Here is a 25,176-nt window from a genome sequence, read left to right on the forward strand (position 1 = left end):
GACCCACCCTGTATTTAGGCATTATATAATATATTAGACATGCTTGCCAAGTCCAGAAGAGAAAATGAGGGTGAAGAATGTAGTGGCTACATGTATGAGATTCCAGGTTCATCGAGGTGCCCAGTCTCAACATTTCTGGCATACAAAGCCATGTTGAATCCTGCAGTGGACTGTTTAGGACAGAATCCTAAACCTACAGCCCCAGCAGAGGATTCATGGGACTGCAACTGTCCATTAGGTGCGAACACTCTGATGCACACCAAAATGTAAGTCCCTTGTCTCTTGTTTATAAATTCGGGCGGCAATAGGCCACTTGATAGAGCGAGCTGTCTTGTGACCGAAGGGTCGGCGGTTCGAATCCAGCTCCCAACCAGTCAAATGTGGGCAAGACACTTAACCCACACTGCCTGTGTATGGAGGAGGTGGTGGTTGGAGGGACAGCAGGCGCACAGTGGAAACCACACCTCCGTCAGTTTGCATCTGTGGCTACACTAGTAGCTTACCACCATCAAGGTGTGAGTGAATAATGCAATTTGTAAAGCGGTTTGGGTGTCTTGAAAGCACTGTATAAATCCAAGTAATTATTGTAAATTAATAAAATATCAAATGACAGTGAATCATTTTAGGCACTATATGAAACAAATAATGAATGTTTTTTCATTTGTGCAATGGAAAGAATATTTCATCTTTCACCACGAGCCTCTGAACCTCCCCATATGCTTTTTCATATCCTCCTGTGATCAGGCCCACCATTGTTGTGTCATCAGCAAATTTCACAACGATGTTTAAGTTATGGGAGAGGAGTCGTGTATACTGTATATAGGGCATATAGGGAGGGGCTCAGCACACAGCCTCGTGGGAGGGGGCTGTGCTGAGCATCAGGATGGAGAAACTGAAGCGTCCCACCTTCACTGTTTGTGGATGCTTGGTCAGGAAGTCCTTTATCCAGTCACAGGTAAAGAGTGGAAAGTCCAGGTCAGTCAGCTGGTCCTCCAGCAGGACGGTATTAAAAGCCAAGATGTAATCCACAAAAAAATCATCCTGATGTAGGTCCCAGGTTCCTCCAGGTGGCTCAGGGTGGTGTGTAGTGCAGTGGTGATGGCGTCAGCTGATGATCTGCTTGCCCAATAAGCAAACTGGTATTGGTCAAAGTTAGGAGGGAGGTGGGGTTTGCGGTAGTGGAGGACCAGACGTTCAAAGCTCTTCATGACTTCAGAGGTTAGTGCGACCAGCCTGAAGTCCTTAATGCAGGCTGTGGCTGACTTCTTGGGGATGGGAATGATGGTGGCAGCTTTTAGGCAAGCTGGAACAGTAGCCAGATCCAGGGAGGTGTTAAAGATGCTTGTCAGGACCCCTGACAGCTGGTAACGAGATGACTCATGTTTGTACTGTTATTTTAATATTGCGTGATTATCAGTAACTGTCTTTGTATTATCCTCTACTGAGTAGAAGACAACTAAATGGCTGTTTTAGTGAAATCGCAAATATGTAATAAGAAGTGGACCTGAAGAGACTGCATATCCTGCACCTTACATGTTTGACATGAAGTCTGGGCCTTGACATTTGATCAGTTCTTTCCATAACTGCAGTACTTTATACTTTGCTAAAGCCCTGTCTGGATTTGATTCATTTCACTTGGGGAGATGGAGAAATGTGATTACTACCAGAGTTCTTCAGTGAATTCAGTCCCATCCGAATGCAGCATTTCAGTCATTTTTATGGATTGAGCTCTCCCATGTCAGTAAAGTTTCTATGCTTTTTTTCCTTCTGTAAAAATGACTTCAGGATACTAAATCCCTTGTAAATAGACACGTTGATAAATATTCTGTCACACTCCGTGGAAAAGGAATTTACCTTAGTTTAGCTAAAGTATCAAGGCACTTAAAGATGCATTTGGAAAACAGTCAACCAAACACCAACAGAGATTTGGCATTAATGTTTGATTTTTATTAACACAGAATTTCTGCATCAATCTGTTCACACATAGTGTGACTACAGTCTGAAATAATGTGATCATCCTCATGTCAGTGTGTCAACTCCTTACTGTGCATCTCAGGGCCACCTGTTATGCTTTGGCACATGCACAATACGTACTGCAAAGAGCAGACAAAAAAACAAAAACAAACTGAAGCTGTAAGATAACAAGAAGACAATAGAGAGTGACTGGCAAGACAGATCCCTTTTGTCACAGAGCAGAGAACACAAAAAAGAATGTGTGCCTGTTTTTTGAACATGGTGGCGTAGTGGTTAACACTGTTGCCTCACAACAAGAAGGGTGTGGGATCACTTCCTGCCCTTTCTTTGTGGAGTTTGCATGTTCTCTCCATGTCTGTCTTGGTTTCCTCCCTCAATAAAAAACATGCTTATTTAGGGTCTGCTCCTTTCTCTGCCCCTGACAAAGGCAGCATTTCTACATCTGGAGTTGGTCCCAGGCCGTCGGACTATAGCTGCCCCACTGCGCCTGGTGGTTGGGTTGTGTCTAACTGTAATTAGGATGGGTTAAATGCAAAGGACAAATTTCGTTGTATGTTTGTATATGTATACAATGACAATAAAGGCTATATCTATATATTAACAGCCAAGTGGCCTGTGTGTGCGCATGTGCGTGCGTGTGTGGCTTCGATCAAGGAGAAACTGGGGAGAGCTGACATTTGCCGTTTGGTATGCTTATGTATTTTGGGTCAAGGATTAATGCTACCAAAACTGAACGTTGATAGATATTTTTGGAGAAACTACGGATATTAGCTAGCAACACTGAACAATGGACATTGATAATTACATTCTGGACTTGCATGCCTTTCCAGCAGGAGGCGGTAAATCATTTATGTATTAAAAGCGAAGTGGCGCCTGTGTACATGTATGCATGCGCGCATGCATGCATGATTTTATTTAGTAAGTTCAATGTAAGTACATAATATAATAGTAAATACATTTAAAAAATGCATGGATGACACAAGAAAGTGAAACACTTATTTCCATTGTGGTCTGTTTAAAAATCAAATGACAGAATAGAATTAATAATAATAATAATATAGTGTGTACAACCCCTGGCAATAATTATGGAATCACCGGCCTCGGAGGATGTTCATTCAGTTGTTTAATTTTGTAGAAAAAAAGCAGATCACAGACATGACACAAAACTAAAGTCATTTCAAATGGCAACTTTCTGGCTTTAAGAAACACTATAAGAAATCAGGAAAAATAATTGTGGCAGTCAGTAACGGTTACTTTTTTAGACCAAGCAGAGGGAAAAAATATGGACTCACTCAATTCTGAGGAAAAAATTATGGAATCACCCTGTAAATTTTCATCCCCAAAACTAACACCTGTATCAAATCAGATCTGATCGTTAGTCTGCATCTAAAAAGGAGTGATCACACCTTGGAGAGCTGTTGCACCAAGTGGACTGACATGAATCATGGCTCCAACACGAGAGATGGCAGTTGAAACAAAGGAGAGGATTATCAAACTCTTAAAAGAGGGTAAATCATCACGCAATGTTGCAAAAGATGTTGGTTGTTCACAGTCAGCTGTGTCTAAACTCTGGACCAAATACAAACAACATGGGAAGGTTGTTAAAGGCAAACATACTGGTAGACCAAGGAAGACGTCAAAGTGTCAAGACAGAAAACTTAAAGCAATATGTCTCAAAAATCAAAAATGCACAACAAAACAAATGAGGAACGAATGGGAGGAAACTGGAGTCAACGTCTGTGACCGAACTGTAAGAAACCGCCTAAAGGAAATGGGATTTACATACAGAAAAGCTAAACGAAAGCCATCATTAACACCTAAACAGAAAAAAAACAAGGTTACAATGGGCTAAGGAAAAGCAATCGTGGACTGTGGATGACTGGATGAAAGTCATATTCAGTGATGAATCTCGAATCTGCATTGGGCAAGGTGATGATGCTGGAACTTTTGTTTGGTGCCGTTCCAATAAGATTTATAAAGATGACTGCCTGAAGAGAACATGTAAATTTCCACAGTCATTGATGATATGAGGCTGCATGTCAGGTAAAGGCACTGGGGAGATGGCTGTCATTACATCATCAATAAATGCACAAGTTTACGTTGATATGTTGGACACATTTTTATTATCCCATCAATTGAAAGGATGTTTGGGGATGATGAAATCATTTTTCAAGATGATAATGCATCTTGCCATAGAGCAAAAACTGTGAAAACATTCCTTGCAAAAAGACACATAGGGTCAATGTCATGGCCTGCAAATAGTCCGGATCTTAATCCAATTGAAAATCTTTGGTGGAAGTTGAAGAAAATGGTCCATGACAAGGCTCCAACCTGCAAAGCTGATCTAGCAACAATAATCAGAGAAAGTTGGAGCCAGATTGATGAAGAGTACTGTTTGTCACTCATTATGTCCATGCCTCAGAGACTGCAAGCTGTTATAAAAGCCAGAGGTGGTGCAACAAAATACTAGTGATGTGTTGGAGCGTTCTTTTGTTTTTCATGATTCCATAATTTTTCCCGCAGAATTGAGTGATTCCACATATTTTTCCCTCTGCTTGGTCTAAAAAAGTAACTGTTACTGACTGCCACAATTTTTTTTTTCTTGATTTCTTATAGTGTTTCTTAAGGCCAGAAAGTTGCCATTTGAAATGACTTTAGTTTTGTGTCATGTCTGTGATCTGCTTTTTTTCTACAAACTTAAACAACTGAATGAACATCCTCCGACGCCGGTGATTCCATAATTTTTGCCAGGGGTTGTATATGATAGCAAGAATCTAATCAATTTATAAATACATTAAGACAGTAAATTAACATTAAAAATTATGTAATTAACAGTAAATGAAAGGGTTGAGTTCTTCCTTGAGCAACTGTTGAGGGCTAAGGTTCTAAAAACATTCTGGACTCACATTCCATTCCAACTCATTATAGAAACTTTGCACAATTTATTACCGCCCTTGAAAAATGTCAGCTACCTGTTTTATGAAAACTACCCAATCTAGAACCCATGAATCGCCACAGCAACATGCTAGTTTTTTTTCCAAGTGGTGATGGTGCTGCATTATGCCTTTTTATTATAATTACATCCATTATTTATATATGATATTATTGTTCCATGGTAGCGATAGGTATATTTTTCACCAATCCCTGAGAAGAGCCATTCTAAATATCCTCTCTTATTTGCAATGTGTCCAAAATTTGAGGCCTGTGACCGTGACTTTTAACCAAATTTTCTGAAAATCAAATTACTTAAGAACAAGTCTCAGATCTCAGTGCTGCATTTGATACCGTGGATAATCACATTCTACTTGATAGGCTGGAAAATCATTTTGGGATTACTGGGAGTGCCCTTGCATGGCTGACGTCATACTTGTCCAGTCGGTCTCACTGTGTTTTGTACAGTAACACTACTTCTAACCTCAGTGAAATGAAATTTGGGGTTCCACAGGGGTCTGTCTTAGGCCCCCTGCTTTTCTCCCTTTATATAGCACTCCTTTGGCACATATTGAGGCGTTTTGGGATTACCTTTCAATGCTATGCTGATGATACTCACTTATACATATAACTGCTGGTAATCTTGTTCACATAAAATCCTTAGAAGATTGCCTTGTATCAGTGAGAAGCTGGATGTCTAGAAACTTCCTACTTTTAAACTCTGATAAGACTGAAATGATGGTTCTTGGTCCAGTGAGACATTGGCATCAATTTGACCAATTAACGCTCAGCCTAAGCCTACGTTGTCCTTTGACTTCCACATTACAAATATTACGAGGACTGCTTTCTTCCACCTGCAAAATATAGAGAAGATTCGTCCCATCCTGTCTATGGCTGATGCTGAGACCCTGATCCATGCATCTGTCTCTTCCAGATTGGAGTCCAGCATTAGGGCGCTCCAAATGGTTCAAAATGCTGCAGCCAGACTTTTTACACAAAGCAGAAAGTTCAACCACATTACACCCATTTTGGCATCCCTTCACTGTCTTCCTGTCCCAGTGAGGTCAGATTTTAAGGTTCTGCTACAAGTCTATAAAATTATTCATGGACTGGCACCTCCCTACCTAGCTGACCTAATTAAACCTTACGTACCGGCCCGGGCTTTGCGTTCTCAGGGTGCAGGACTACTTTGTGTCCCTAAGGTGAATAAGAAGTCTGCAGGTCATAGAGCTTTCTCTTATCGTGCCCCTGTTCTGTGGAATGATTTCCCTGCATCAATAAAACAGTCAGATTCTGTGGAGACTTTCAAGTCCAGACTTAAGACACACTTATTTTCCCTTTTGTATGGCTAGCATACTGGTATAGTTTTGTTTTACGTCTTTTAGTGAATCTTAGGGCTAGTGGCCAGCGATCACCTTAGTATTTCTTCTGTTTTTCTTGTTGTATAATGCTGGCAAATTATACAGTGTTTGTTGTCTTTCTGATGCCTGCTTCTGTTTTTTTTCTCTCTGTTTAAGGTGCAGATCCATCCAGAGATGGGAGTTGTATTTGTGCTGGCAACCCGCCTGTCCTGTGCACCAACAGCATTTCCTGTATATTCGTTTTGTGAATTGTTCAGTAATTTATGTCCGTAGCATGGCCCAAGCAGAGGGTCACCCCTTTATGTCTGGTCTGCTTGAGGTTTCTTCCTCAGAGGGAGTTTTTCCTTACCACTGTTGCTCTGGGGGTTGGTAAAGTTAGACCTTACTTGTGTGAAGTACCTTGAACCAACTCTGTTGTGATTTGGCACTATGTAAATGAAAAGAAATTAAAATTGGATTGAAGTTTGTCCATATCAAATCAAAACACTTCAGGTTATTTTGTTTACACAAGGATGGGCACAGGGCAACAATACTCCCATGGTGTAATAACTTCATTTTTTATGGAATAGGAATGCTTAGCCATTTCAAATTTCACTGTCCACTGATCCACTAATGAAAGATAAAAACAACAAACACAACATATTTTTTATAACTGCAGTGTTCCTCAAACATTTGCACATTATATACACTTGTTTTTCTTACTCTTCTATTTCATTGTTGCAGTGTAGCTCATTGCATATTTCCATATTTCATTCATGGCCTTATTTGGGAAGTTTTGCTGCTGGCATCACCAAAAAAAAAAAAAAAAATGTACAGCAGTGCAGAATGCAATGCAAAGTGCTCACAGTGATTAAGTTTCATATGATGCAGTCACAGCATGCCTTGCTAACTTGGCTTTCTGTTTCTTTTTCCAGGCCCTCTATGTGATGATCTCGGAGATGGAAAGAGGAAAGGGCGTCCCAAAGCCGACATGCAGGAACTGCGGAACATCCCTGTGAGTATCTGTCTGTGATTTACGTAGGTCGACATTATTCTCCTGCATAGGGTAGTTTGCTCCCATTCTGCTGTATATACCCAGTGTAGTAATACTCCTTGCATGTATTCAATTCTGTCTCCCTCACCCCTGAGCAGGCCCATATGATAGTACAATGGAAAGAAGAGTTTAAACGCACCTCCAGGGTTAAGTGTCCATGTTCAGGCTGCTGGTTAGAGTTTCCCAGCATCTATGGTGTTAAATACCACTATCAACGCTGCCAGGGGGTGAGTCACTAACCTCTCCTTTTTCCTGCTTTCCTACTAATTCTACTTGATGAAGCATTGTAGGCTTTAACAGTTGGTCACTGTGATTGCGGGCAAGTCTGTGATAACCCACAATCAGTAATAAATAAGCATATAAAGTTATCTTAAATCAGTTTGTATGCTCTCTCTCAATCTGTTATGCAAACACTCCACAAATTTGAGTTTATTGATCATATAATACGAGTAGTTTGAGGAGCTGCTTTAAGGATTTATTACTAGTCAAACAGCTTACATTAACACAGCTTTCTATTATTCAATATTGTAAGAATGCTAGCCCAAACTGTTTGTGTTTGTATCAGGCAACTGTAGCTGAGAAGCTTAATCATGGATGTCCGTATTGCGAGGCAGTGTTTGCCACAAAGGTGCGCCTGCAGAAGCACAAGCTATGGAACCACCAAGACAGGGTTAGTACAGAGACCAAGGATGAGCAGCCTAAGCTACACAAGAGCCCTGTCAAGTCCAACACCAAGAAAAGGTAACTGGAAGTACAACTTCACATCCTCACACACATATATTGATAACAGTTTAAAATTCTGCCTGTCAAAAATGATCCTTTCTCTGTGTGTATGTGCAGGCCAGTGGAGAACAGGAGCCCCTCCCCGGTGTTTTTCAAATTAAAAAAGACCCACAAGGTATCCACACCCTCTCAGAATGGGGAGCTGGTGCACCAGAAAAGTCAGAGGAAACAGTACACACACAACCAGCTTTCACAGCAAACCCACCAATCCCAGCCAGTTCAGCCGCAGTCCCAGCATTCCCAGTCCCAGAGCACATCATCCGATGCTGGAGGCAGTGAGAGTGAAGGAGGCAGTCTTCCTCCCTCTTTCCCAGATGAGGATCCCGAGCGAATGAAGCACAGTAAGATAACAGCACAGCACTTTGATTGTTGTTTTACACACTGCCCTATGTTAAATCATTGTCCACTCTGTGTTTTCATGTTGAGCTAGGACGAAAGCAGAAAACTCCCAAAAAATTCACCGGAGAACAACCCTCTATCTCGGGAACATTTGGATTGAAAGGTAGATACTTAACAGTTCACTCACCTCACCTTTCTACTGACAGCAAACCACATATTTTCTGGAGAAAGCTTTCCCGTTATTACAGTCTTATAATAATGATGTGGGCATGATGTTAAATAGGATAACAAATGAAGAATTAAAGATGAGAATGTTCTTATACACCATTCCTTCACCATTTACTGACAATATAGCAGTCAGCCCTGTGATCTCACTGAGAGATGGAAATGCACAGCTGCTGCTGCTGCTGCTGCTATTGCTGTTGCTGTTGGACGATAGCACAGTGGCTTTGTGGTTGCTCTTTTCACAAGAACAACATCATGTGATAGACTGTGAGTGATTTCTGCAACTGAGCAGAGCTACTGGCCTTTAAAGAATGTGAATGTGGCAGCTGTTGATGAGTTTCCATCCTACTAAATGAATCAGCAGTTTACACATGATGTGCACACAGAATTCCAGCTTTTCTCATTCATACAATGAAAAATGTCAGCTGTTCACAATCTGTTACAGCTTAAAAAAGGTCCTTTTTATGTCTTTGTCTTATCACACTGTCTTTTTTCATAATTTTATTCATATGGCAACATTCATATGGCAACATTACTTTGTCTGCATGGGCATTTGCCCCTTTCCACTTCTCGAAAAACAATACAATACAACATTGCATGAAAGTCGGGGACAGTACTTCTGGATTGGCAAACTGAGGTGGTGGTCCCCATCTTTAAAAAGGGGAACCGGAGCGTGTGTTTCAGTTATCGAGGAATCACACTTCTCACACTCCCTGGTGAAAGCCTGTGTCAGGGTACTAGAGAGGAGACCACTAAGGGCCATTCACACTGAACGTGTTCAGGGTGCTAAATGTGTCACACATCGCTCTAAAACCCATAATTTTCAATGAGAAGCATCGCGCCAAAACCTGAGCTAGCGCATTGCTCCAATGTGAGAGTGTGTTGCCGCTTGTCATCAGGCCGCCGCAGTCAAAGTTCAATCCAATCCAACTTTTAACGCTGCGAGCTGTGACATAGCTTCTCACGTCCAATAGAAATGTGGCATCAGTCTGAAACATGGAAGATAACAGAGTGCAGAAATGTGTATACACAGCAGTTTTCTGGAGAGACTGTAGATTTTGATGTTAAAAAATACATTTCTTACATTAGAAAAGTTGTAATTGGGTCACTTCATGAAAAGGGGTCACCATTACACAAGCCAACATTATTGGTCAGTAAAAACAGAGCAGCCCTATGTACAGGGAAAAAATATAAAATGATTATCTCTATATATATGTTGATTAAATAACTGTGATAACATAATTATGTTGGAATTTTTCTTTTTTGAGTTTTTATCTGAAAGAGGGGACACCAAACTACAACATATGTGTGACACACAGCACCTAAGTATTATTTTGGTAAAAAAACAAACAAAACAGAAATCACTTCAACTAATTCATGTGAATTTACTTCTGATTTGATGGGCACACGGTAAAATTAATTGCCCCCCATAGACTAGTGTCTTAATCACTCAATACAGCTGCAGAGAGCATGGCAAAAATGTGGTGTTGAATGTAACCCATAGTGTCCCGGAAACTGCTAATTTATTCAATAAATAAAACTTCAGTTGTGTTCTTTGAAAGCACCACTCTTGAGAGCCTTAAATCCATGGGGAGATTGAATTTAGTTGAACAAAAAAGTAACAGTAATCAATTATTTGCTTTATGTTTGTTTTACGCTTGAGTCCTAATATTGCCACCAAAAATGGCACTCTGGGGCTTTCCCAAGAGCTCATCCAAAAAATATAACACAATAAAAAAGTCTGTGGAGCTTTATTTGGTAAGAATAGATTGAACAATTTATAAATATAAAATGTTCACTCAGCTCGACTGAGTGAATCTGCAGCTAAATAATAATTAATAATTATAATAATAGATAATTCTTCAGCAGTACATTACATAACATTTTATTTTCAATTACTCACACACTGCAGACAAATTTGCAGATGCTCTGTTGCTCAAACTGGGTTGTGTGTGTATCCATAAATGAAGAATTTCAGATTGAGTGTGTCTACTGGATCACATCGGGCGCTGTGTCTCGCTCTGCATGGGTTTGTGGCCTGAGCACTGCCCAGCCGGCCAGCCCCTCCGAATAGTTGCTGAAAAAAGCTTCTCCCAGCAGGGTGATGTCTGTCACTGTTTCTTCTGCCTTTTCTCTTAATATTATGGTTATGACTGGCAGACTGTTTCACTTCTTCCTGTTGCAAATCGATGATGGCGGTTGTTTGTGTTGTTCACTGGGCCCTTGAACAGCCAGATAGTGATGTGGAAATCTCCACCCCCTCTGCACGCCATTGCCGCGTCCAATGCATCCAAAGCGTTTAACTCAAGCATAGGAGCCAAAATGATCGACCAACAGGTTCAATGTGAAAGGCCCTTTAGTTGAACCTCAGATTCAGGAGAAGCAATGCAGGTTCCATCCTGGTCCTGGAATGGTGGACCAGCTGTTTACCCTTGCAAGGATATTAGAAGGGTCTTGGGAGTATGACTTGCCAGTCTGCATATGTTTTGTGGACTTGGAAAAGGCATATGACTGGGTCCCTCGAGGTGTCCTGTAGAAATATTGCGGAAGTATGGAGTACCACAGCTGCTGCAATGCGCACTCCGGTCTCTATAAGTCCAAAGTAGGAGCTGTGTCTGCATTCTCGACATTACATTGGACCTGTTCTCAGTGGGTGTTGTTCTCTGCCAGTGCTGTCCCTTGGCACCAGTACTGTTTGTGTTGTTCATGGATGGGATTTCAAGGCACAGTCAGCGGCCGGAGGGTGTCCAGCTTGTTGAAATTAGAGTTGCATCTCTGCTTTTTGCAGATGATGTGGTTCTGTTGGCTTCATCAGGCAGTTACCCCAATGAACAATGAGCAGGTTTGAGTCCGAGTGGAGGTGACTGGGATGAGAATTGCCACCTCCAAATCTGAGAGCATAGTCCTTTGGCAGAAAAGGGTGGGCCATCCCGTCCCCTCAGTGATTTTCCGGTCAGGCTGGGATTTGAACCAAGGATCCTCTGGTCTGAAGCCCAACACTTAACCACTAGACCATTGCCTCCCTCCAGGTGGAGGAGTTTAAGTATCTCATAGTCTTGTTCAGAAGTGGGGGTAAGTTGGAGTGTGAGATTGATAGACGGATTGGGGCAGCATCTGATATTTTGTGGACGCTGTACCAGGCCATCGTGTTGAAGAAGAAGCTGAGTCAGAAGCCGAGGCTCTCAATTTACCAGTGTATTTACACTCCTGTTTTCACCGATGGTCATGACCTTTGGATAATCTCTGAATGAGTAAGGCTATATTCTTGAATAGGGTCAGATGCTGGACTATTCAGGAGAGACTCGGAGTAGAGCTGCTGCTTCTTTGCGTTGAAAGAAGCCAGTTGAGGTGATTCTGGCATCTGATGAGGATGCCCCTGTCATCTCCCTAGGGAAGTCTTCTAGACATCTCCAACTGGAAGGAAGCCCCAGGGAAGACCCAGGACATGCTGGAGGGATTATATTTCCCATCTGATTTGGGAATGCCTCAAAATCTCCTGGGAAGAGTTTCAGGGTTTGGCTGTAAATACGAATGCGAGCTGCTTAGTCTACTGCCACCATGACCCTGACCAGGATAAGCAGAGGAAATGAATGAACATTACTCTGTATTTCTTTTGTTCAGCATTGTCCTTATTATTTCAGTCCTTATTACCTCAGTGTGTATTTTTGGTGCAGGTATGTCTAAGGTGGAGGAGAAATTGAAGGCAGGCCGTGTGAAGAGACCAGAGGGGAGTGGCTTCATCGAAGAGACCCACAAAAAACTCACTCCAAGTCAATCTTCCAAAAAAGACCCAGCCACCTCTGGTGAATACTTTGATACATATAGAAATGTATTTATTTATTTATTTATTGAAACAACAACAGCAACAATTTGCAGTTGAAGGTCTCGGTTTACACAGTTTAATTAAATTTTATTTTCAAGCAACACTGGCCTTGGTGACCATCAGGACCCAGTGATTAGCAACAGCCTTCCAGTAACCGTATGCAAATACGTCTACTTTATGTGTGCTGCCTGAACAGGCTCAGAAATGTCCCATTGTGTCAACAATCTATTTAAACCTATATAAAAATAACTACAAATTATTGTCCTAAAAGAAGCCAACGTTACCCAAAATAGGAGGTTCACTGATTTTTACCTGTATCTACCAGAAACCAGAATATATTCTGAATATGCAGTTATTTTTACAGTTATTGATGGAAATGTTGAAGTCCCAGTCACTGACTTATGCCTGGTTCACACGGCAGGATAATTAGGCTGATATTGGACCCGATCTTCCCCTTCCGACAATCTTAAGAATGCCCCGACAATTGTGAATACACTAAAGATAATCTTATCAGATATTCCCGCCGTGTGTAGTGTGTTAAGAGCGCTCTGATCTGCTCGGAAGGACGTCAGGAGCGCTCCGATCGCAAATCGGGGATATTCAACACGTTGGATTTTTTTGGCCCGATATCGCAGCATGTGTTGTGTCCCCCGACCACAAACGAGCTCACAGCCTGCTGAATGTGACATGCAGCCAATCAGAAAGTGAGGTGACGGACGCATGGAGCAGAAAATAAAATCAAAACAGCTGTTCTGACTTACCAGAAAGTCCGGTGGTTGCGTTGTCTCCACTCCTTTAAAGAACACCTTTTCTTTTTCTTTTTGTATTGTTTTTTCCCTCTGTTTTAAATAGTCCACAAAGTATCTCCGTTTGTTTACTCTGAAGTCACGTTTAATGGCAAGAGATTTTGCGAGATTTCCTGTCTGAGCTGTAAATGTTCGTGTGTGAAATCTGTTCGTGTGTGGTGGTGTTGTCCTTACCGTGTGGCTGCACACCACACACTGTACGACCAAACCTGTTAGATCCATGATTTTTTATCTTCACGTGTGGTCTCTCAGGTTTTGGAAACCTAAAAATAATTTTAAAATCCTGTCATGTGAACCAGGCTTTACTAACTAAATACTTTGTGCCTGTGCACCGTACACCCTGCTAATCACAGGGAACATTGCACAGACTCAAACAATGTTTCAGTGGGCTTTATTGTTGTCCACAACATTGGGACCCAGCTGTCTTTTGACCTTTACATCAGATGACAACTCCAGAAACATATAAAATTGTGCTGCAGTTATGAATAAAAACAAAGCATATAAGCTAATTTCAATGTGCTGTATCATCAAAGAATCAATACACAAATAATCATTTGAAGGTGTACTTTTTGACATTTTTCAGCATTAGATGCAATTTTGTGATGGAAGTATTGCAATTTAGTATCCAGCCTTAATTACACTGAACTACAGCAGACTGCTATGTTCTTACAGAGTTTGAAACACCAATGAGTCAGTTCATATTCACATAATAATAATAATCATCATAATAATAACTTTGCAATTTACAATACATTGCCGCAAAGTTTATCAAAATAATTCAGAATACAATATTAACATTAAAACTGCCACAAAGTAATGGAACCACAATTATAAAAGTCAACATACAAAATTACAAGTAGTCTTCAAAATAATTTTGACTCTAGGCCCATACTACATGCAGTGTTTTTTTAAAGATGTCATTAAGAAAAGGCACAATAAGTCTAGAATGCAGAGTAAAGATTTGTTTTGAGTTCTTGTTTTAAAAGAGCCAATAAAAGTCGACTGTCTGCTGCTGTCAGCCGGCAGATTCTTCCAAAGAAAAGGAGCATGATACGAGAAAGGCCTGCAGGCTGCTGACTTTTTTCTCACAATTGGGACACACAGTACACCTGACTGCAGATGATGACTTCTTTTGTCAAGAAGAAAATCCCTTCTTCAGCTGGAAATGTAAAAATGTGACAATATAAGATTAAAAATGCACAAAAATGTCCAAAAATGCAAAAATGCATTTCTTATGTAAATATAATACATATAGATTGTATGTAATTTTTTCACAATTCTGAGCAGTTCAATTTAAATTTATTTCAGTTATATAGCGCCAAATCACAACAAAGCTGCCTCAAGGCGCTTCACACAAGTAACGTCTAACCTTACCAACACCTAGAGCAGTTGTCATCATTTGTAAATTTTTCAAATTTATGTTTCGAATATAAACATATATGATTTAATTTAAATAATTGCATAAATATATAAACAAAGAAAATATAAGCATTTATTTATTTTCAGTAAATAATACTAATAATTCTTGTCAATGTTAGCATGTCATGTTTAGCTGTAAGTCAAACAGTAATACTAAACAGAGGGAAATGTTATACCCAAAGGCATATCATAATAGCCATAGTTGAATAGTGGTTGAGTGAGTATCTCCTTGTTTCAAAGGTTCTGTGCCTGACACCCAGTGGCAGCAAGCCATCTCAGAGCGAGGAGAAGTGGTGTGCCCCACCTGCTCCATTGTCACCAGAAAAACAGTGCACGGCCTAAAGAAACACATGGAAATCTGCCAGAAGGTCAGTGGGGGATAGAGCTGTCCGTCAGAGTGGGAGATGGGTGGGTATGTTGTCATAAATTGAGTGAAAATGCTAAAATTGATTACCTGACAGTCTATAGTGCCCAGTCTAAAGCACATATCGTGACAGCATTTCAGGCACGACAGCTCCATTTTGATATTTACACAGCATGTAATTTGAGCATAAAGTACAGTGCAGGGAACAAAGGGTTTTTAATTTAGTCACTTACTTAATCATGGGTGTGTTTTGGGCATAACATGAATTATGACAGTCAGATTGTTGTCTGTCATTCCACTTAAGAATTATGTACACTAGAACTTGGTGCATGTTGGACTTAGTGAGTGACAGAAGTGAGAGGTTTTCTGGTGAGGAAACGAATCAGAGCACAGGCATCAAAGTGCACTGTAGATCACTTCTGTTAGACCTCAGTGCTGCTTTTGATACTGTTGACCATAAAATTTTATTACAGAGATTAGAGCATGCCATAGGTATTAAAGGCACTGCGCTGCGGTGGTTTGAATCATATTTGTCTAATAGATTACAATTTGTTCATGTAAATGTGGGATCTTCTGGCCCCACAAATCTTAGAAACATGGTGTCTAACCAGATCCTTACTCTGGATGGCATTACCCTGACCTCTAGTAATACTGTGAGAAATCTTGGAGTCATTTTTGATCAGGATATGTCATTCAAAGCGCATATTAAACAAATATGTAGGACTGCTTTTTTGCATTTACGCAATATCTCTAAAATCAGAAAGGTCTTGTCTCAGAGTGATGTTGAAAAACTAATTCATGCATTTATTTCCTCTAGGCTGGACTATTGTAATTCATTATTATCAGGTTGTCCTAAAAGTTCCCTAAAAAGCCTTCAGTTAATTCAAAATGCTGCAGCTAGAGTACTGACGGGGACTAGAAGGAGAGAGCATATCTCACCCATATTGGCCTCTCTTCATTGGCTTCCTGTTAATTCTAGAATAGAATTTAAAATTCTTCTTCTTACTTATAAGGTTTTGAATAATCAGGTCCCATCTTATCTTAGGGACCTCGTAGTACCATATCACCCCAATAGAGCGCTTCGCTCTCAGACTGCAGGCTTACTTGTAGTTCCTAGGGTTTGTAAGAGTAGAATGGGAGGCAGAGCCTTCAGCTTTCAGGCTCCTCTCCTGTGGAACCAGCTCCCAATTCAGATCAGGGAGACAGACACCCTCTCTACTTTTAAGATTAGGCTTAAAACTTTCCTTTTTGCTAAAGCTTATAGTTAGGGCTGGATCAGGTGACCCTGAACCATCCCTTAGTTATGCTGCTATAGACGTAGACTGCTGGGGGGTTCCCATGATGCACTGTTTCTTTCTCTTTTTGCTCTGTATGCACCACTCTGCATTTAATCATTAGTGATCGATCTCTGCTCCCCTCCACAGCATGTCTTTTTCCTGGTTCTCTCTCTCAGCCCCAACCAGTCCCAGCAGAAGACTGCCCCTCCCTGAGCCTGGTTCTGCTGGAGGTTTCTTCCTGTTAAAAGGGAGTTTTTCCTTCCCACTGTAGCCAAGTGCTTGCTCACAGGGGGTCGTTTTGACCGTTGGGGTTTTACATAATTATTGTATGGCCTTGCCTTACAATATAAAGCGCCTTGGGGCAACTGTTTGTTGTGATTTGGCGCTATATAAAAAAATTGATTGATTGATTGACTTATGAGAGCAGCATCTACCACAGCTCCCAGTGGTGAGGCAGTTGAGTGCCTTATTCCTGGAGCAGCTCTCCCTCCGTTTGCCTGATCTCCATATCTTTTCAAGCACAGACAGAAACCCTACCCCACCACCTCTGGACCATCCTGTGTCCAGCCCTGCCTAGGTGCTCCCCACCTATGAATCCACAGGGAGAAAAACTGTCTCAAAGTATTGTACAACTATTTAAGTAATTAGTTTTTGCTTTTATCTATTTATTTATTCATATATATATATATATGTATTTTGTTTGTGTTCATTTCAGTTTAGTTTCAGTTTTAAAAGTGAAGGGTGAGCACAAATGTGCATCCCTGTATAGAATCAAGGTGTATATGTGTCCTGAACCAGCTTATCGAAGGCACCTCTTGACTCTTGCACTGCTTTGTGCCAGGTGAAGATAGGGTCCACAGGCTTCAGTACAAGCCTGTTTTCAATAATGTCTCATTAACAGTGTGAATCATCTTTAGGGCCCTGTCCCACTGGCGTTTAGGAGGATTTGCGGATGGAATGCGCACAAAAGTGGCCCACATCCGCCAAACAACCGCAATAACCGTGTAACATTCCTGTATGAGTCGGCCATCCGAACACATCCGTGATAATCCTCAGAGGGACGCTTGTCCGCAGGCAGGATTTTTGAGCGGCTCAAAAATCCTGCTGCGGATGAGATCCGCATCACTGCCTGAACACATACTGAAGACATACGCAGGACATACACAACCAACGCGCCGCATATCCCCTGTCATCCGCTGATATCCGCATATCAGCGGATGACATATCAGCATATTGGCACGGCTTGGCGGCGGACCGGGACAGTGTGCAAAACAGATATGACGTGTGCCCAGCACGGCCACATCACGGTCACAAATGGTATGTCGCGCATGCAGACAGAGTGGGCACGCGTGAAGCCAGTGCATCACGGCCACTGTGCCCCTCATGGGGGCGCCTCCGCGGTCGCCTTTGCTTCTGTTCCCTGTTATCTCCGCTTTTCTTCCTCATGTATTCGCTGATCCACCCCGGGACATTTGTCATTTCCACCCACCTTTGTTGCGGACACTCAGCTTTTGTCTCCTCATTTCATGCACAAATCCTCCTAAACGCCAGTGGGACAGGGCCCTTAAAAAACAACACCTTTTTTGATAAAATGGGTATGGAGGTCAGGTACTGACTTGTAAGATGTGAATCTACACAGGGGTCTGTGGCAAGTTCAGAATGTTCCCACCCACTTTGATAGTTGGTACCAGATAATAATCAGGAATGACAGATTTCTGTAGAATCACAGATTGCTGTGGTTGAGTGTTGTAATGGACCCAGGTTTCTGTACCCATGTGAACCACGGAGTAGTTGCAGAATTTGCATAAGTGGGATTTTTTTTGTCGTGCGACTTGATTTCAAAGTGGACTGCGTTCATTTTGACGCAGTTGTGGTAAAAATCATCTGAGTGGAAGAAATGCCACATCTATGCACTCAAGCAGCCTGTTAAAAAAAGAGCTCCTACTGTCGCCTGCTCACTGAGCCTATGCTGCCTAATCCTCCACACAGACAAATGGGCTGAAGCACTTCTGAATCCAACCACCAAAAAAAAAAAAATCTCCATTAACATTCAGGACTTCTCTTTACTGTGCAGCCATGAGTCCTGTAAACCAAGTGTCGTGGTCAAAGTACATGCACAGCCAACCTGGCTGAAAGTCCACAGCTCCAAAAAACAAAGCGTTATTGCCAACTGTTTTATCTGCTCATCAGGACCACTTACCTGAATGAATTCTGATCAGTGTGTAGGATGAATGTATTTATCCAGAAAGGGTTATAAATAAAATTATTCTTGCTACCTTCTCATTCAACAATGTGGACATCTTAATCTCTTGTTAAAAATAACAAAAAAAAAAAAAAGTTGAGGTTTAAGTCATAAACTCATCGGTTTTGCTCCTTTTCTCTTATTTGTACTTTTCATGATTTTGGCAAAGGCCATCTTTTTATTCGCTGATGCTTTTCATGGTGCAATTTAATCCAACAAATAAGTATTTTAAACTATTCTCTAAAACATTGAACACCTTGTTCTGATTCAGGACCACAGACAAACTTTCCTTATTTTCATTATTCAAGTTCTTGGTAATGGGCATCTTTATTATTGGTACAATATCTCAGAATAACTAACTTGATAGTATTTCATAACCTGTAATTCTAAGATGGATGTAGGCTGTATGACTTTATTTCTTTATTCAGATATTGAACATTACTGTAGAAACATGACTTGCTATAATCCTTTTAATTGCTAAGTCAAGCTTTGTCTAATAATTTGTCAAACTGTTTCTCAATTAGTGCAATTGAATATTGAAGAATCTTAAGTACAACTTGGATACTTTTACTGCTGTGCATATAATAGGCCTACCATTGGGGAAAGATGAATGTTATTTACTGGATTGTCAAGATGTGTTAATTTGCTAATAAATACTAAGAGTTTGATTTCTCTGTTACTACATCACATCGTTGAATGATGTCAGGTCAGGGTCAATATTGATCCTGCTACTGGTAACACTGTAACCCAGTACAACCTACCGCATGGACAGGCGCTCAGCATCTAAATCAGCTCCCTCCTAGCACTTATACTGATGAGGAGGGTGGCATGACACACAGCAGGATGAGAAACAAGACCTGTCAAAGGGCAGGTGAACTTGTGAGTCAGCTGTCATGCTTTTCTGTTTTTTGTTTGTTTTTAATGCTTTTATGCTGACCCCATCTATGGGTAAATAAAACCAGTGCCTTGTTGTTGACTCAGGAGAGGCAAAGGCTAAGAGAGCTAACCCTGACAGAATCTGGAGTGAACCTCTATTAGGCAGTTAGACAGTAGGATTAGGTTATGGTTAAGGTTAGGGTTGGGGGTAGGAGTAGGTTTAGTAATCGTGAATTTAAAAAAACCCGTCACGAAAATTTGACTCATTTCGTGACGGGAGCATGAAAAAAATGAGACTGGGCTGCTTTGTGCTACAACAAAGGAGCCACATTGGAGACAACAGTTTACAGTTTATAAGTTTAATCCTGATTGGCGAAGAGAAGGATGCCACGGATTGTCTCCAATGGTGGGAAGAGCCATCAGAATCGACTGATCAGATACTGCCCTTCTCAAACTGGGCACCCCCGAACCAGTTAAGTGCTAATTTGCCACAATCTGTCTGAACCTTTGGGTGCAGGGGACTTAAAGCATTCATGCTTGAGAAACAGATTGTAAATTAGAGCATCAAAGAAAGCTTGGTACACAGAGAAATCTCCGTCACTTCGAATTATGAGCTGGAACGTCTGAACTATGATGCCAGACCTTACTGATGACCTTGAGCAGGTCAGCAACAAGTGCAAGACGGTAGTTATTGATGCCGAACTTACTCGCCCAGATGTTGACATTACTCCTCTCCAAGAGATCAGATTTGCAGATGATGGCGTCATTCAGGAGAGGAACTACACTTTCTTCTGGAAGGGAAAGGCTCATGACAACAGGTGTGAACAGAGAGTGGGTTTTGTGGTGAAATCATGTCTTTTGCCCATTGTAGAACCACAAATCAATGGCACAGAGCGTTTGTCACATCTACGTCAGAACACTGACAAAGGGCCAATTATACTCTTGTCAGTCTATGCTTCAACCTTCACTTCCAACTCTGAAGCGAAAGATCAGTTTTACAGTCAGCTTGATGAACTTATTGTTAGGTTACCCAGAACTGATGACATACTTCTAATTGGTGACATCAAAGGCTGGGTTGGTTGTCAGCATGACATATGGCCCACATTAGAGGATGACATTTTTCGGGAATTCCCGTGGGTCACGTGATTCCTGCGGGATTCCCGCGGGATGGGAGTCAAAATTTTATCAATCCCGTGATTGGAATGGGACAGGAATAAAAATGAACGGGAGCGGGCAGGAGCGGGAATGCCAAAATAGATGATGATTTTCATCTATTTAATGCCGCGTTCACACCGGGCGCGATCAGACGCTACAAATTCGAGGGGGTCGCGTGGCGACGGACGCGCCTCCTTCACCTGGTGTGTCGCTCTGCTTTTGCTGCGAAAATTCACCCCGGTGCGTCATCAAATAGGAGTAGCTTCCATTCCGCTCGCCGGCTCCGGTTGTCAGTCAAGTTAACATGACGGACCTTGATCACACGGAGCGAGCTGTTGTGAAAAGCTCCCAATATCAATCAATCAATCAATTTTTTTTTATATATAGCGCCAAATCACAACAAACAGCTGCCCCAAGGCGCTCTATATTGCAAGGCAAGGCCATACAACAATTATGTAAAACCCCAACGGTCAAAACGACCCCCTGTGAGCAAGCACTTGGCTACAGTGGGAAGGAAAAACTCCCTTTTAACAGGAAGAAACCTCCAGCAGAACCAGGCTCAGGGAGGGGCAGTCTTCTGCTGGGACTGGTTGGGGCTGAGGGAGAGAACCAGGAAAAAGACATGCTGTGGAGGGGAGCAGAGATCGATCACTAGTGATTAAATGCAGAGTGGTGCATACAGAGCAAAAAGAGAAAGAAACAATATAGATCATTATTTGCTGCAGGAGCTGAGTCTGGATGACGGCTGCTTTCAGTGGTCCTTCCGCCTCTGCAGGACCCAACTTGAGGACCAACTGTCTCGTTCACGCGCACATGTAAACTATTAAAAAAAAAAAAAGAGAAACTCTGCTGCTTGCTGCAGCTCGCTCTTCTCCCAAAAAACTCTGTCATAATTGTGTTTAGAAACCAGTCACCATTTGTTTTATTATACATCTGTGTAGTTAATAAGTAAAATAATCTCCATGGACGACTTGCTTGCGAGCGCACGTAACATAAAAAGAAAAAGAAACTCCGCTCCTGCTGCTGTGGTGCTGCTGCTCGCTCCAAAAACTCTGTCATAATTTTCAAATAAAGGACAAAAGAGACATAAGTCCTGCTCACGGGCTGCTACCAGATACAGGACATGTTCACATCTTCAGTCAAACACCAGACATCTCCACGTCACTACATATTCAGTCACTGATTGATCATCACGGCGCAAGACATACGGGAGTGGGATGGGAGTGGGACTGATTTTGTGTGGAAGCGGGATGGGATTGGGAGTCATCTTTACAGGAGTGGGACGGGATGGGATTTATTTTTTTTATTCCAGTCCAGGATTGGGACAGAATGGGATTTTTTTTTCTGGGAGCGGGATGGGACGGGAGTGAAAATCCACTCCCTTGTCATGCTCTAGCCCACATGCACTGGACATCAGGGAGTGGGTAAGATGAACAAGGCGGTCAGAGACTCCTGGAGTTAGGCTGCACCAGGAAAATCTGCATTACTAACAATTACTTTAATAACAAAGGCAGGAACAAGGTTTCCTGGAGGTGTCCTAGGTCACGGCAATGGCACCAGCTAGCTGTCACCAAAGGGATCATCGTCCATGTGTGTATAATACCTGGAGCTACCACAGTGTGAATTATGACACAGCCCATTCCTTTGTCATCAGCAAGGTTGCTATTAAGTCCTGATGATGTCAAAATGCCACACCAAAAGGACCACAAATGATTAATGTTGCCCTCACGGCAGAAGCCTACAGAATGCAGAAGTTCCTTGACTCCATCTACAGCATTCATCCTCTAGGAGCCAATGTATCTGCTGCCCAGAGGTGGAAGGAACTCAGGTCCCTCATACACACATCGGCCATAGAGGCTTATGGCAGGAAAGAGAGTCACAGTGCTGACTGGTATGATGCCAAGTTGCCAGAGATGGAAGAAACTACAGCTGCAAAGAAACAGGCACTCATCAAATGAAAGCATTGCCAGAGATGGAAGAAACTACAGCTGCAAAGAAACAGGCACTCATCAAATGAAAGCATTGCCAGAGATGGAAGAAACTACACCTGCAAAGAAACAGGCACTCATCAAATGAAAGCAAAGTCCATGTCCTCTTAAGATACACGCCCTGCAACAAATACGTAAAGGCTGATGCTCAAAAGACAGGAAATGTGCCTGTAGCTATTGGCAAAAACTGGGCTCCACCATAGAGGAGACCAGCCTTACAGGCAACATAAGAGGAATATATGAAGTCATCAGACAAGCAACAGAACCCCTCATCAAAAATGTAGTAGCTGTCAGTCCCGGATGACCTGGGTGATGTGACAACTGTAATTCTCAGCAAAGCAACTGACACACTAGCCAATGGTAAAGCCCCAGGAAATTACTTAATTCCTGCCAAGACCATAAAAATAGGATACCACTCTTACTCCCTCAACTTCATGAGCTGCTATGTCTATGGTGAAAGGAGGGTAAAGTACCTCAAGACATGTGTGATGTGAAGATAGTCACTACGTTCAAGAATGAAGGAGACAGGAGTGACTGAAACAGGTACAGCGAAATATCCCTCCTCAAAATTATTGGCAAGGTATATGCCCGAGTTGTCCTCATCCAACTAGCAGCCTAAGATCTTACAGAGGATTGGATGTCTGCCAGCTCTACTTCACCTTATCGAAGCTTTCCACTCAGACATGAGAGTCACTGTCAGTTTCAGTGGAGAGACATCCAATCCCTTCACAATTCCCAGTGCTATCAAACAAGGCTGTGTTGTTACACCGGGCATAATTTCACATCTTCTTGTCGGCCCTCGTCATGCTCACCTTTAAGTCATCAACAGACAGTATTTATATCCAGTCACATGTGACATTATGGCAAACTCCTTAACCTGCTAAAATAAAAGTTACCTGTTACAAAGGTTACCTGGTGTCCTGTTGAGGAAATTGCTGTTTAGAGATGATGCTGCCTTGGTCAGCCACAGCAAAAAAGGTCTGCCGTGATAGGTTTGCATGTACCTGCAAAGAGTTTTCCTTTACAAGTATAGATCAAGATCATGGCTCAGCATTAGGCCTACAGTGGCTAGAACATGTAAAACGCATGGGTATTAGCCATATCCCCAAGAATTTTTTGAACGGTCAACTTGAAAGTGGGAAGGAGTCAAGAGGCCGTCCAATACTCCATTACAAAGACACCTGCAAATGGAACCTAAGATATGCCCGCATTTACCTGGAGACCTGGAAAGAGGCATCCACAGACCACTCCCATTGTTCAGAAGGCATCTTGTTCAGAAGGGAATGAATCAAGCCAAGGATGACCGCACTGAGCAAAGGGCCTGAAAATGTGCATTGGCTGCTCCAGGGTTTGCCATTCATGGATTGGTCTTTGAAGTCACAGCAGAAGATGTTCGACTTCAACAGGGTGCAACTCATCCTCAGCAATGACAGGTGGACATCAGGGATGATGAATAATGTCAGTATCTGCACTGATATTGGTGTTGGTGCATCCATACTGGAATCTAATCAAAAAATAATATTAGCACTTCAGTTTTCATATTGCCCCCTACATTTACTGAAACATAATAATTGTTATTCAACTTTATTCTGTCTTCACTGTGGAAAATAAAACCTTCCCAGCCCAGTCATGTTGGTTTATAACCAAGTAACAATCTGGGATGGAAATGGCTGCAGTGTTATTGGACACCCCTCCCTAAGGACCCCATTGTGCCGAGTCTAGGGAGCCTTTACAGTAAAGATATCGATTCAAAGGCTGTAGAAACAATATCTGGCTGTATCCCAGTACAGTGCAGTGTGGTCTCAGTGTGTTCATCCGCTCCGATATGACAACTAATCCTACTTTAAATGACCCAACTCATGAGAATGCTGCAACCCCTCTGTGGGTTCTTTGCATTGCTGTAATTTGTGAACATTAATTATCGTAAATGCAGCAGAAGATGTGGATAAACGACTTCCAATGAAATGGAGACTATCCCGGAGAGAGGTTAGCTGGAGGGGTATCTCCTGGGAGATGTGTTCTTGTACTTGTTTTAATGGTTTGTTGGCCCAGCAGCCCATGTGGCTCTATTAAATTGACTGTTTATGGTGAAACAATGACCGAAACACCACATTACCATGGGGCTCACTCACCATAACAGCTCCGTCTCCAAATCAATACTGAGGCGAGACATCTTTTTCTCAAAAATAACACTGTGGTGGCTTTCTTTATATGTCCTTTGTTTTGACTATAATTGTCCGTTAATAACAAACTGTTAGGTTACCCATGAAACATTGCTGCAGTGACAGATCCAATATAGAGTAAAAGTAGCAACACCTGGTTTCTGCTTAGTTTTTTCCTGGAACTTCAGGGTTAAGGGCCTTTCACACTGATCACACAAACGTGGCGCACATCACTCTAAAACCCACTATTTTCAGTGAAAAGCCGAGCTTGCAGGAGCACGCACAGCCGCTTGATGTGATACTCACCACGGTCAAAGTCCAACTCAATCCAACTTTCACCGCTGCGCACTGTGACGTAGCTTCACACATACAATAGAAATGAGACACCAGGCCAAAACATGGAAGATGACAGAGTGCA

At 42.0% G+C, this 25,176-nt stretch overlaps 1 protein-coding gene across 11 annotated transcripts in view; it reads left to right on the plus strand.

Annotated features, from left to right (window-relative positions):
* Window positions 1-25,176, plus strand: part of znf512b (zinc finger protein 512B) — a 135,323-nt gene that overhangs the window by 71,617 nt on the left and 38,530 nt on the right. For 7 of the 11 annotated variants that reach the window (XM_034172614.1, XM_034172615.1, XM_034172612.1 and 4 more), the window contains 7 exons: window positions 7,181-7,260; window positions 7,398-7,526; window positions 7,865-8,040; window positions 8,140-8,423; window positions 8,507-8,584; window positions 12,321-12,449; window positions 14,935-15,062. In XM_034172614.1, coding sequence (XP_034028505.1) covers window positions 7,181-7,260; window positions 7,398-7,526; window positions 7,865-8,040; window positions 8,140-8,423; window positions 8,507-8,584; window positions 12,321-12,449; window positions 14,935-15,062 — 1,004 coding nt within the window. The remainder of the gene's footprint in view (window positions 1-7,180; window positions 7,261-7,397; window positions 7,527-7,864; window positions 8,041-8,139; window positions 8,424-8,506; window positions 8,585-12,320; window positions 12,450-14,934; window positions 15,063-25,176) is intronic. The other 4 variants (XM_034172616.1, XM_034172617.1, XM_034172619.1 and 1 more) reach the window with 2 other exon arrangements.

The sequence above is a fragment of the Thalassophryne amazonica genome, chromosome 6 (assembly GCF_902500255.1).
Source record: "Thalassophryne amazonica chromosome 6, fThaAma1.1, whole genome shotgun sequence".
Classification (NCBI taxonomy): domain Eukaryota; kingdom Metazoa; phylum Chordata; class Actinopteri; order Batrachoidiformes; family Batrachoididae; genus Thalassophryne; species Thalassophryne amazonica.